At 39.9% G+C, this 14,498-nt stretch overlaps 1 protein-coding gene across 1 annotated transcript in view; it reads right to left on the bottom strand.

The window, feature by feature from the left end:
* Positions 1 to 14,498, bottom strand: part of itga4 (integrin alpha 4) — a 143,530-nt gene that overhangs the window by 22,061 nt on the left and 106,971 nt on the right. The window contains exons 22-25 of the mRNA XM_020513197.2: positions 9,356 to 9,467; positions 4,807 to 4,914; positions 2,250 to 2,366; positions 503 to 622 (exon numbers count right to left, since the gene is read on the bottom strand). Of these exons, the coding sequence (XP_020368786.2) occupies positions 503 to 622; positions 2,250 to 2,366; positions 4,807 to 4,914; positions 9,356 to 9,467 (457 nt within the window). The remainder of the gene's footprint in view (positions 1 to 502; positions 623 to 2,249; positions 2,367 to 4,806; positions 4,915 to 9,355; positions 9,468 to 14,498) is intronic.

Genomic DNA, 14,498 nt, shown 5'->3' on the forward strand with positions numbered 1-14,498 from the left:
GGAATGGTTCGACCAAATGGTCTGTTTCCACGATGTATGACTCAATGACTCTAAATATATTTGAGAGAAACATCAGTTCAGGCTGAAATTCAAACCAGAGATTCTTTACAACTAAGGAATCACATTCAAGATGCTCAGATAGCTTTGTTTAATTCCACAACAGAAAGAGAGAAGCAGAAGTCAACTCAAGCCCCATTAAGAACATCACCACAATTTGTTGCCAAAAGACATGTACATCCAACAGCAATTGGGAAAAATCAAGAAGATTACGAACACAACATATGTATATTCTAATCTTGTTTCCTTCAAATACTACTAAAAACAACACAAACATGATGTTTGTTTCTCTTCCATAATCTTCACAACTTGTTTGCACATTAGCTGAATAGATTATTCAATGCAGCATAGAAATTTAATATTCAGTTTTTTTAAAACTAAAGACAATGCTTAGATGATGTCAAAAATCATATATACACACACAAATGTACAAAATAAAACTTACCGATGCCAAAAATGCATAATTGAGTCTCATAGCAACATGGATGGATACAACTCTTCCATGTTCAATGTCTCCTAACTGGCAACTGATATTTAAACAGGAAATTCCAGGTCTGAAACAGGACTGTAGAAAAAATAATACATCTAATTTTAAAAATTGAATAATAATAATTCCGTAGTTTAGGAGAAACTTCATCACTCATTGCGGAGTGTAGGGCACACTCCTAATCAAAATACCGAGCTCATTACTAAACTCAACCAACTGACAAAGTGCTTCCTTACAGTTGTTAAAGGTGAACAGAAGAGAAGTGATGCTGTATGCCTCTGACTAGTTATGATGTGGAGGTGCCGGTGTTGGACTGGGGTGGACAAAGTCAGAAATCACATGACACCAGGTTATAGACCAACAGGTTTATTTGAAAACACAAGCTTTCGGAGCCTCAGTCCTTCAGGTGTTAGTGAGAGAGGTAGTATCAGACACAGAATTTATAAGTAAAAGATCAAAGGTTCACACCACTGATGAATCCATGTTGTAGGTCAACTTGAGTGGGTTCGTGATCTGTAGTCTTTTTGGGACCTTTTGTACTTGTGTTTTCAAATAAACCTGTTGGACTATAACCTGGTGTCGTGTGATTTCTGACCTTGTCCACCCCAGTCCAACACCGGCACCTCCACATCATGGCTATCATCGAAACCACTAATTGCCAGCTCAAAGTGGAGAGGATCTCCAGGAAGATCGCACATATCAACACAGACATTAAGTTTCTACGGAAATACAAGAAAACACAAAAGACTACAGATCACGAACCCACTCACGTCGACCTACAACACGGATTCATCAACAGTGTGAACCTTTGATCTTTTGCTTATGATTTCTGTGTCTGATACTGCCTCTTTCACTAACACCTGAAGAAGGACCGAGGCTCCGAAAGCTTGTGTTTTCAAATAAACCTGTTGGACTATAACCTGGTGTGGTGTGATTTCTGACTCTGACTAGTTAGTTCCAGGTACTTCCACGTGTCTGAAACTAGCAGATTTTGTCACAACCATCATAAAATCAAAGGAAATCAAACATACCATCAGTCACGTTAAGTTTACAAGTTAATTGTTCAGAATTTTATGGGAAGTACCTTCCACAAAGTGGTACAAAGTACACCCTTAAAGGGCAGATTAATCAACAGTACTTCATTTAGCACATATCTTCACATTATAAACTACATGAAAGCAAATGATTTCACACCGTGGGTGAACATTCTATTCTAACTTTATCTATTTACTAGGCACGAAACATAAACAACACAAATGGCCTCCTTCTGTACCATAACAATTCTGCCAGTGTGGTGAACTTGTAGAACTTTCCGGCAGAGCAAGAGGTTGAGACTACATCATTGAACATTTTCAAGAAGGTATTAGATACAGTTCTTAGGGCTAAAGGGATCAAAGGATACGTGGTGAAAGCAGGAACAGGACACTGTGTTGGATGACCAGCTATGATCATAGTTGAATAACAAAGCAGGTTCAAAGGGTTGAACAGCTTACTCCTGCTCCTATTTTCTAATAGCATTTTTTTGATAATGTTCCTATAAAGCGCCTGAAGACCTAAGGCATTTTAAATTACACATTTCGTTGCTGTGATTTTATCTTCTGCCTTGCTATACTAGTTATTTCCTTAATTGGAGTAATTGCTTACAAGTATTCATTATTCATTATTCAGTCATTTAGAACTTGGTTGATTTTATATTGATCCTTACCAATACTCTTCTTCCAATCTTCTTCAAAAAGTTAAACATTTGTTGAAATATGGTTACATCTTGCATTCCAGTACAGTTTTCTGAATAACGGTCAAATTGACATTCTCCTTTATCAGTCTGTAAAAATAATGCAATTTTTTGAAAATTGGAACAGTGTAGCAAATTTCAGCAATTTCACCTCCACATACCAGCTAAGTTTCATGATAAAACAGTATTTAATGAATCTTTGAATTCCGGAAGTGTGGAAGAAGCACCGGTCATAGTGCTGGTGGGGATCACAGTGAGTGAAACCCAGAAGTGATGAAAAGCAGAAATTTATACTTTGAGCTGATTTAGTTCATAGCTTGCACTACTCAAAGTGCCGTTTGGGACAGATGTTGAAATGTTAAGCTAGGATCATATTTGCCTGCACTGCTGCCTTACGAAGATATGAAAAATGCTGTAGAATTGTGTGTCAAGTCTTGGCAGAGGATTTTGCTTCCAGGATTGGGAAGTAGATGTCAAGACTGTTCCCAGGTCATCGACCCACCCCAAAGGGATACTGTTACTCACCGATGTTCACAGAGTGACAACTGTATTGCACTATAGATGGGCTCTCATGCAATGAAGAGTACTAGGCAGGCTCTTCAAGCTGGAGACCTCATCAGATATCTTCCAGCAAGGAAAGGAATAGCAGGCTGTGAGGGGAAGTAAACCAAGCTGCCTTCATCATGGAGGCACTCTCTGTCCAAAACTCAAATCTATAGGAGCTTTCCTGCTCCTCTGATTCTGCCTGTCCTGCTGTGTTCATCCAGCTCTACACCTTATTATCTCAAATCTAAAGTAAAGGCTTTTCTAACCACAATGAGGGTTATGTCATGGTACAGGGAGTGGGGGAGGGTAGCAGGAATTTCTCCTGTAGCCTGGCCTGTTACTAGAAATAGGGGAATGGTGGGGGTGCACGTCTGCACAGCTAGATAGTTCTAATCGCTCTGTTCAGACAAGTTAGGACATACCTTTTGAGCAGGTGAAATTTGAACCTGGGCCTCATGGTCCAGAGGTACTGACACTACCACAAGGCCCTCACCGTCCAGGCTGCTAAATTAGCCTCAGGCAGTGGGGACCATCTGGATACAGGCCAGACTATTCCAGTCAGCCTCCTTTAATTAATCTCAAGCAGTGTTCGCTCTATGTTTCTTGCCAGTGGCATGGGCCTCTAAGATCTGTGCACAGCAGCGATCTCTGAAAATGGAAGGCAAAGCCACGACTGGTGTACCGACACTGATCACTGTGCATGGAACATGGGAGCAGCTGTGAGTGGGGAAGCCACACAGCTTTCAGGGAACATTGGCCTCAAGTGGCTCTTAATAAACCATTTCAGGCACTGCCTCGTGCAGGAACTTATCCCTGAATCTCCCTCATGCATCTTGAAATGTGTCTTTACGTTGGGATCATATTGTTAATTAATGCAACAGCATTTACGTCAAAGTGAAGTTGCAGATAATATGACGCCAAATCAGCATTGAGGAAGAGCCATTTATTCCATCACTGTCTTCGTGAGAAAGAAAAGCAACTCACTTGACCGATGACAGTTATTGTAACGACCAATGTTTAAAAAAAGGTCAGGAGATGTCATACCTCTTCTTTCATCTTTTCTCTTTCCACAATCCAGGGCACAAACATTATTTTCAGGTAAAACAGCAACTTACATATATATGTTTCAATACACCATTCATTTCTCACAATTTTATCTCCCTCACAACAGGATATCAGATGCAGATTTGGTGAAAACTCTGTTCAGTCCACAAGTGTGAGATGAAGTTCCGCTTGTTTGTCATGTTAATTTTCCCTTCCACCCCCATTCTGACTTCTCTGTCCTTGGCTACTGCACTGTTCCAATGAAGCTCAATGGAAGCTCAAGGAACAATAGCTCACCTTTCAATTTGGTACTTCAGAGCTTGTAGGACTCTGCATCAAGTGTCTCAATTTCAGATCGTAACCACCAGTTACAAAAATCACTAGAACTGTTTTGATTAGTGGCCTATGAAGACAGGGGACTTCATGAGTGAAGTGGGCAGAGTCCGAGTGGCTGAGGGATGGGGAGGTCAGAGGTCTCAGGGGAAAATTGGAGATCTGGTTGCAGATACAAGTCAGAGGTCGAGGAGCTATTTGGTGGTGGTGGGGAACTTTGTTAGTGCATTATTGCAAGACTCCTTCAGTCAGGCATGTAGGATCCAAAGGCACTCACCTCCTGGATCTGCCAAGCCCTGGTCTATACATAATCATTGGGTTAAAGCTGCCTCGTATCAAGGCTCACAACCTCATCATTGTATTTAAGGCTGAGTGACCACGTTTCCAAAGGGAGTTGTTGGTTCTGTGAGAAAACCAATATTTAGGACTTGAACACTTTACCATCCCCCTTCCCTCAACTCCACACAGCCTAAACATTCTTTATTTTAAGTTAAAAATTCCCTTTATTTACTGTACTTCTTTGTCTACAGGAGCTCTCTCAGAAAGGTTAGAGAATGTAATGTTATACATGTTATTTGCAACACAAACAGCATAACAATGATCCTACCTTTACATCAAGAATTTCAAACAACTTGAAGTCACTTGTTCGCAGCATGTTGGGCTGTGTAATTTGTAGCATAATATTAGGAGCTATGCTGTTCCCCATGTTAGTTACCTTGAATAAAGTTAATTGTGAATAGATAAATACTGACAAATCCATTAATACCATGATATCTTATGCAACGTTCGAACACAACTATAAGAACTGTTGGTCAACGGATTATAATAAATAGTAAACTGTGGTATCTTAGCCTTAGAGTCATAGCGTCATAAAGCATAAAACTTTGATCCAACCAGTCCAGTCAGCTGACCATGTTCCCAAACTAAATTAGTTCAACCTGACTGCATTTGGCCCATACTCCTCCAAACCGTTCTTATGCATGTACTTATCCAAATGTCTTTTAAATATTATAACTGTACCTGCATCCACCACTTCCTCTAGCAGTTCATTTCACACACGAACCACTCTCCGTATAAAAACATTGCCACTCATGTCCTTTCTAAATCTTTCTCCTCTCACTTGCCCCCTAGTTTTGAACTTTCTCCACCCCAGGGAAAAGACCCTTGCTATTCACCTTTTCTATGAGTCTCACAGTTTTATAAATCTCTGTAAGGTTACACCTCAACTTCCTACATTTCAGTGAAAAACATCCTAGACTATCCAGCCTACTTTTCTAACTCAAACCCTCCATTCCTGGCAACATCTTGATAAATCTTTTCTGAACCCTCTCCAATTTAATAATATCCTTCTTATACCACGGCAATCAGAACAGCACATATTACTCCAGAATAGGCCTCACCGACATTCTGTACAACCTCAACATGATGTCCCAACTCCTATACTCAAAGGTCTGAGCAATGGAGTCAAGTGTGTTAACCACCTTCTTAACCACCCTGTCAACAGGTGACTCAAATTTCAAAGAATTGTGTACCTGAATCACTAGATCTCTCAGTTCTCTACAACACTGCCCAGGCCCTACCATTAATTGTATAAGTCCTGCCCTTGTTTGTATTACCAAAATGCGATACCTCACATTTATCTTGCTACCTTTCATATTTACTTCTACTTTCTGAATTGCCAATAATTTTCCGAGAACAGTACTAATGAAGATTGATTGTTGATCGTTTAGAAACTGATAATGTCGAGTGGGCATAACGAGAGCCAACTCTGTGCTACTCTATACTACTCACCCTACGAGCATAGACAATGTTGGCATAAGAGGCTGCCCAGGCACTTTGGTGTCTGCCCAAAACAGATATGAGGACCCCTGCCCGACACTCATGAGCAATTGCAGAGCAGGCTTTAGATTTACTCTGCTCAAAATGTTTTTAGTGGACACAGTGGCATAAGCAGCAATCATGTAAAATAGTCAATTTAAATTGATGTCTACCATACCATAATTAATTATTCCATTTGCTATAGTAGCCACAATTTCTCTTTTATCGAAAGCTGAAAAGCAGTCCCAGCCATATATTATCACCAGCCAAGTGCCCTCCAAGCCTAGTCCTATGGACAAACTGGTCCTGTGCATTTTGATCATGTGTTATGACATCTCCACCCACTCTTCACAATCCATGCTACCTCCAGACCAACTCTAAACCCTCATGACACCTCAACTACTACTCACCCAGCACCTCCTCATGGGCAGATCTTATTAGCCACATGAAGAGAGAAGGAATTAAACTACCAACAACCTAAGAAACCTCTTACTCATACATGCTGAAGACTAAAACAAACATGAAACCCATTAAATCTCAAGTGACCAATCTGTTGCGGAAACAAATGTAATGAAGAGGATTAATGAGGGCAGAGCGCTGGACGTGATCTATATGGACTTCAGTAAGGTATTCGACAAGGTTCCTCATGGGAGACTGGTTAACAAGGTTAGATCACATTGAATACAGGGAGAACTAGCCATTTGGATACTGAATTGGCTCAAAGTTAGAAGACAGAGGTGGAGGGTTGCTTTTCAGACTGGAGGCCTGTGACCAGCAGTGTGTCACAAGGATCAGTGCTGGGTCGACTGCTTTTTGTCAAATTATATAAATGATTCAGATATGAACACAGGGAGTATGGTTAGTAAGTTTGCAGATGACACCAAAATTGGAGGTATAGTGGACAGTGAGGAAGGTTACCTCAGAGTACAATGGGATCTTGATCAGATAGTCTGTGAGCCGAGGAGTGGCAGATGTAGTTTAATTTAAATAAATGTGAGGTGCTGCATTTTGGAAAGGCAAATCAGGGCAGGACTTATACACTTAATTGTAAGGTCCTGGGGAGTGTTGCTGAACAAAGAGACCTTGGAGTGCAGGTTCATAGTTCCTTGAAAGTGGGGTCGCAGGTAGATAGGATAGTGAAGAAATGTTTGGTACGCTTGCATTTATTGGTCCGTGCACTGAGTATTGGAATTGGGAGTTCATGTTGCAGCTATACAGGACATTGGTTAGGTCACTATTGGAATACTGTGTTCAATTCTGGTCTCCTTGCTTTACGAAGGATGTTGTGAAACTTGAAAGGGTTCAGAAAAGATTTACAAGGATGTAATCAGGGTTGGCGGGTTTGAGCTATAGGGAGAAGCTGAATAGGCTGAAACTATTTTCCCTGGAGCGTCAGAGGATGAGGATAGACCTTATTGAGGTTTATGAAATCATGACGGGCATGGATAGGGTAAATAGACAAGGTCATCTCCTTGGGGTTGGGAGTCCAAGCCTAGGGGGCATAGGTTTAAGGAGAGAGGGGAAAGATTTAAAAGGGACCTAAGGGGAAAATTTTTCATGCAGAGGGTGGTGCGTGTATAGAAAGAACTGCCAGAGGAAGTGGAGGCTGGTACAATTACAACATTTAAAAGGCATCTGGATGGATATATGAATAGGAAGGGTTTAGAGGGATTTGGGCCAAATGCTGCCAAAGGGACTAGATTAACTGAGGATATCTGGTTGGCATGGACAAGTTACACCAAAGGGTCTGTTTCCATGCTGTAGATCTCTACGGCGCTTTGACTCTAAGTATCTAGACATTTCTAATCGATCTGTTCAGACGTGTTGTGACACCTCTCTGGAATAGGTCGGATTTGAGCACCTGTCTCCTGGCCCAGAGGTAGGGACACTACCATTGCTCCACAAGACCCCTTGAAAACAAACATTTATTGGCTAAGCAGATTCATAATCGTACAGAAGACGCTCTTCAGCCCATCAAGTCTGTCTAACCGAAAATGTACTACTACCGACTTTAGTCCCATTTTCCCACACTAGGCCCGTGTACTTAATGTTATGACACATCATGTGTTCATTCAAGTACTTTTTAAAGGTTGTGAGGTTTCCTGCTTCAACTACCCTTCTAGGCAGTGCATTCCATTCTCCCACCATCCTCTGGGTAAAAAAGGTTTTCCTCAAATCCCCTCTAAATCTCCTGCCTTTTACTTTAAAATTATGCCCCCTTCGTTATTGACCCTTCAACTAAGGGGAACAGCTGCTTTCTCTTCACCCTGTCCATGTCCCTCAATTTTGTACACCCCTAATGGGTTCCCCTTCATGCTTCTCTGCTCCAAAGAAAACAACCCGAGCTTATCCAGCCTCTCTTCAAAGCTGAAATGCTCCATCCCAGGTAACATCCAAGTGAATCTACTTTGCACCTTCCCCACGGCAATTACATCTCTCCTCTAGTGTGATGACCAGAACTACACACTATATTCCAACTGTGGCCTAACCAAAGTTCTGTACAACATCTCCCTGCTCGTATAATCTATGCCACAACTGGTAAAAGCAAGCATCCCACATGCCCTCCTAAATATCCTTATAACCTGTCCTGCCACCTTTAGGGATCTGTGGACAAGCACCTCAAGATCCCACAGTCCTTCTGAGCTTCCTAGTGTCTTGCCATGAGTATTCCCTGGTCTTGTTCCTTCTTCCAAATTGCAACACATCACATTTATCAGAGTTAGTTCCATTTGACACTGATCTGCCGATCTCACCAATCTGTTTATATCCTTTTGTAACCTAACACCTTCCTCCTCACTGTCGATCACCCATGCAATCCCTGCATTATCTGCAAACTTACTTAACATCCCTACAACAATCTCCTCTAAAGCATTTATGAATATCACAAACAAAAAGGGACCCAGCATTGATTCCTGTGGTACACCACTGCACACTGGAGTCCAGTTTCAAAAACAGCCTCTTACTACCACCCTCTATCTCCTATCAATAAGCCTATTTTGGATCCATTTTGCCAAGTTACCCTGGATCCCATGAGCTTTTACCTCCTTTATCAGTTTCCCATGCGGGACCTTGTCAAAAACCTTGATGACATCTATATAAACTACATCAACTGTCCTACCATCATCCAAACACTTGATTACCTCCTCGAAAAATTCCAACTGATTTTTTAGGCATCACCTCCCTCTGACTATCCCCAATCAAATCTTGCTCCTCTAATTGGGGATTAATTTTATCCACCACTATTTTCTCCAATAGTTTCCCTTCCACTGATGTTAGGTTCCCTGGTCTCTCTCTACCACATACAAGCATCTGTAATCTGAAAAAAATGATAAACTTACCTGGAATGAATAATTGACATTCTGATACATGCAAGGCGGATCATAGAAAGCAAATTCCATTGCGTCATTGTCTGTGACTCCCTCGTACAGAAATGAGGGAGGATATACGGATCTGTTTCAAGAAGAGTGCAGTAACATGTTTAAAGGTTGAGGAAAGTGATCTCAATATCAGTTTTATGCAGCCCTAACATAAAATATTAACTTGTAATATTTGCTTGTAAGATACAAATAGTTGTGCCTTGAATTTCTTATTCAGCAGAAAACAAAATTGAAAAATAATATGAAGATGAGTCTAGAAGATTTAAAGTGTCTTAGAGTTGAAACAGTAATTTTACATATACATCATTCAATCTAACATGCTCTGTTCACCATCAACAGAACTGTCTTCTCTACAGTTGGAGGCTAAAAACAGAATGGGTGATTACTTTGTTAAACATCTCCATTGAGTCTGTAAGCATGATCCTGAACTTTTGGTCAGTTGTCATTTTAATTTTAATTTTTCACTCCACACACACTCTTACCACACAATCTCTGCTTTCCACATTATTTCAATGGGGCTTTGAGAGATGACAACTTTATCTATCCCTTCTTTAAATACTTTCAGTTCTAGCCTCCACAACTCTCTGGGGTACTGAATTTCAGACATTCACTATCCTCAGAGAAGAGATTTCTTTGCATCTAATTTTTCAATGTCTACCCCTTTAATCTGTAATGATGTCTCTTAGTTCAAGTGGAACCATCTTCTCAACATGTATTCTGTCAAGGCCCCTCGGAATCTTGCGTTTCAATAAGATCGTCCCTCGTTCTTCTAAATTCTAATGAATATTTATTAACCTAACTTACTTAGCCATTCTTGAACAATCTCTTCAGCCCAGGAATCAGCCTAGTGAATTTCTTTTGATCAGCCTCCAAAGCCAAAGTTTCCTTTCTCAAATACAGGGATCAAACTGTACACAATACTCCAGCTGTGGTTGCACCAACACTCTGTACAACTGTTAACACGACTTTCCTGTGTTTTCAACTACAACACCCTAGCAATAACGATTTCCATATTTAAGAAAGATTTATTTATTTAAGAAAGATTTATTCATTAGAGTTTAGAAGAACGAGGGGTGATGTTATTAAAACATTCAAGACTCTTAGGGGGCTTGACAGAGTAGATTATTGAGAAGTTATTTCCACAAGTGGTGGAGTCTTGATCCAGAGGAAACAGGAATAAGGGATCAGTCATTTAAAGTCATGATGTGAAGGAATTTCCTCAGAGTGTAGTGACTATAATGATTCAATATTTTAATTTCTAACCACTGCCCCCATTTCTTTCAGTCAGCAATAACTGTTACTGTTGCTACGTTTGCCATCTTTGTTCTTGTCCTTTTTTCTCTTTCCCTGCAAACATATTTAAGACCAATTACATCTCTCACTCGTTCTAGTTTTCTGTGAAGGTCACTGAAGTGGTTCTCCCACTTCAGGAGCTACTTGACTTGCTGAGTATTTCAGGTTTTCAGCATCTGCAATATTTATCATTGTAATTATTATTTTTATTACTTGAAGACAAATTACAATAAAAATGATGACCAATTTTAAACCTACTTAAAATTATGTCAGTCTTTGTTTCAGTATTATTTATATTTTTTGATTAATCTTTTCAGTAAAAGGATGAACAAAATGCACACTAGAATTACCATTGCTGTTATCCTCCATATTAATTATGCTCACCATATTTCTAAATGTTGTGATATATGTGTGCATTGGTTTCCATACTAAAAGTAATCACTTCTCTTATTCAACCTTAATATTTTATACATTTGCATTAGTTCACTGTGATGATATAAAAGAAGCTTCCACAGCAATAATCAACGTGTGCAAGGAATGTTAATAGTTAATGTTTAATTAAGCATATAACATCAAGTATAAGCTGTTTGTGGTCATGTAACAAGGACATGTCCATGGGGATCATCAGAGAATGCAAGTGCAGGTAATGTGTAAGGGACCAGCGATTTATAACTATGTGCTCCATTATGCCCTTGCTGCATAAATTATGTCATGGAGTGCCAGAGGCATGGGGACAATAGATGATGATTAGCAGTTTTTTTTTCCTTCATTTCAACAATGCACATAGCCCTTTCTACAAGTACAAAAGTGAGATGCAAAACTTTAAAAACACAAGAGATAATATGGGCAATATTTTTAAAGCAATATATTGCATTATTGTCAATAAATGGAGCAGTGTGATAATAACCAGATAATTTGTTTTTGTGATCATGGTCAAGAGATAAATTTGACCAGAATAACAGTGATAACCCCAATGCTCATCTTTGAAGTAGCACCATAGGATCTTTTACATTCACCCAAGTGGATTGGTAGGCATTTGGTTTGATATTTCATCTGAAAAGCTGCATCTCTGACAGTAAATACAGCATCTGCACTGAAATGTTAGTCTTGATTTTTAATTCAGTTCTACGACCTTTCATCATAACTAGAAATAGAAATGCAACAGGTTTAAAGGAAATACATGAGTCAGGAAAGAACAAAAAGGCAGGTCTGTGACAGGCCAGAAGCCAGAGGAGGTTAAATAACCGAATGGATGCAAGGAAAACAGTGGGATGGTAATGGAACAAGTAAGTAAACAGTAGTTGGGTGTACAGGTGTAAATGGCAACAGCTGAATCAATATCAACAATTGCTGTCCATAAAAATGGAAGCGATTATAATCAGAGATCATTCAATTAAATGATGAGTCCAGAAGGCTATCCTGTTGTCTAATTGAAACATGTGGCATTCCTTAAAAGTTTCATAGAGCATTAGAACAGATGAAACATAGAAAGGAGAGAGTGGGACAAAAACAGACATTTTAGGAGAAACTAGGCAGGTCTAGCATCATCTGTGGAGAACCAGTTCTGAAGAAGGGTCTCTGAATTCAAACCATTACCTCTGTTTCTCTCTCCACAAATGCTTCCAGACCTGCTGAGTTTCTCCAGCAATTTCTGTCTTTGTTTCAGGTCTTCAGCATCTGCAGTTGTTTATTTTATTTAAAAGGTCAGAGTGGGGATGGGATGGAGAATTAAAATAGCAAGCAACAAGAAGCTTTAGTTTATGTTTAATGAATGAATGGAAATGTTCAGCAAGTGCTCACCAAATCTGCCTATCATGGTGAGGAGACGGAATTGTGAGTAGCAAATGAAATATACTAAATTCAAGTACAAGTAAATCACTGATTCCTTTGGAAGGAATGTTTGGGACTCTAGATGATAGGAGGAGGTAAAAGCTAGCATGTACCTGATATACCTAACATTTCAGGTACAGCCACAAGCTGTATATTTTCACATAATACCTTTGAACTTCACCAATCAGCTATATGATTTGGGATGTTACTTCTATTGCTTGATCAAAGGAACGTGCTAACAAGGGGCTATTGGTAACTTCAGAGTCATCTGTCTCTACCCTGTAAGATCAATAAACAACCGAAGTCAGCATTACAGCTATGTGCAGTGATTATTGCAATTAATACATGGTCACTAAATCACTCCTTCACCTCTGTCACAACTGTTTCAAAACATACAAGAACCAGTGTTGTCCCAAAGTTCCACAGGCTGAATAGAGTATAAATCGCCCTTATGCTAAACAGGGCAGAATCTAAACTGGATTCCAGCTTTACTAGGATTCAGTCCCATTTGAAGTAAATTATTGAATTTGGTCTATTGGTCTTTGAAGTAGATCCTTCACCTAGCCATTCCTTAGATAAAAGGGCCTATCAGGATGGGTTGAGCTTCCTTTAGAAGCTTCAATGGAATGTCTGCTTCTTCAGGCCAACTCTCCTTCCTTAAAGATCTTCATAGAGTAAGGTTATTTATCCCAGAGGAGATTGAGTATCTTTTTCTCATTGAAATGCTTAGAATCAAAGCTAAAGAGTTTTCTAAAAAAAATCTTTTGCCTTGTTTTGGCCTTTGGGCATTCTGTTCTGCCTTGGAACAGCAGATCAGTTTTAGCCAAGGCAAACAGCACTGATGTACCCCTCCAAGTATGTGCAGCCTGCTGCAGCTTAGACCGCTCCTGAGAATGTGGAACATGTCTTTTGGTCTTGGATACATGCATGGGATCTTCACTCCTCTGAGCTTCAATAATTTGCATATCTTTTATTATGCAACCTCAGGTGTGTTCCTCCCAATTGCTTTATAGTCATTTAAGTCCTTTTAAATTGTGGACTCCCTTGCGATGCAAGAAACACTATTTTGCATACAGCAATGTCTAAACAACGAGATATTTTTTAGTAATTCTGCTTTGGGAATAATGATTGGCAGAGTCATTGGGGATAGTACCCATGCTGCTTTTCCAATAGTCCCACGGGATCCTTAATGTCCATCAGCAAGATCACGTGGAGTACTGGTTTAGCTTTTCATTTGTTAAACAGCATCTCCAATAATGTGGCATTCTCTCATAACTGCACTGAATTTAAGGTGTTAGTCCAGGAAAATGTGTCTCTTAAGTGGAACCTAAAGCACAATCTCTGATTCAAAGTCAAGGCTTTTGTCACAAGCCCAAGACTCACGCCTGATGAAAATGAAGTGAATCCCCAGGTTTTATACGCATTATTGCTCCTTTATAAGCTTAGAATTTAAACTTCTCAGTAAAAAATACATGAAATGCACATGCAGTTCAGTAGTTATAATTAACAGTTTAAAGTTATAAAATGCTAGAAAAACTGCATGATCAAATGTTAGCAGAAGACGGCACATTCTGTGGATGACCCTAATGAACTTTCCAGGCTTGGGACAGTTTCTTCATAATTTCTTTTTAGATATGTTGGAAGCACCACATCAGAGGCACAGCAGGATGCCCACAAGCCTCAAGTTATTGGAAAATGTGGAAACTTCTGGGTCGAGGGCAGGTATCAGATTCATCCTCAGAAAATCCAGATGTCATTATAAAAATACGCAACCTGCAAGGGTCCAGATGAAAAACAACGCCAATGGCCCCAGATGGGACTAGAAGTTCCTGAAAAATCCCTGACAAAGTCAGATCCCCAACACAAGTAAATAATTAACTCAGAGAGAGTAGGAACTGCTGATGCTGGAGTCTAAGATAACAAGGTGTGGAGCTGGACGAACACAGCAGGCCAGGCAGCATCAGAGGAGCAGGAAAGCTGA

The sequence above is a fragment of the Rhincodon typus genome, chromosome 7 (genome assembly GCF_021869965.1).
Source record: "Rhincodon typus isolate 14 chromosome 7, sRhiTyp1.1, whole genome shotgun sequence".
NCBI classification, from domain to species: domain Eukaryota; kingdom Metazoa; phylum Chordata; class Chondrichthyes; order Orectolobiformes; family Rhincodontidae; genus Rhincodon; species Rhincodon typus.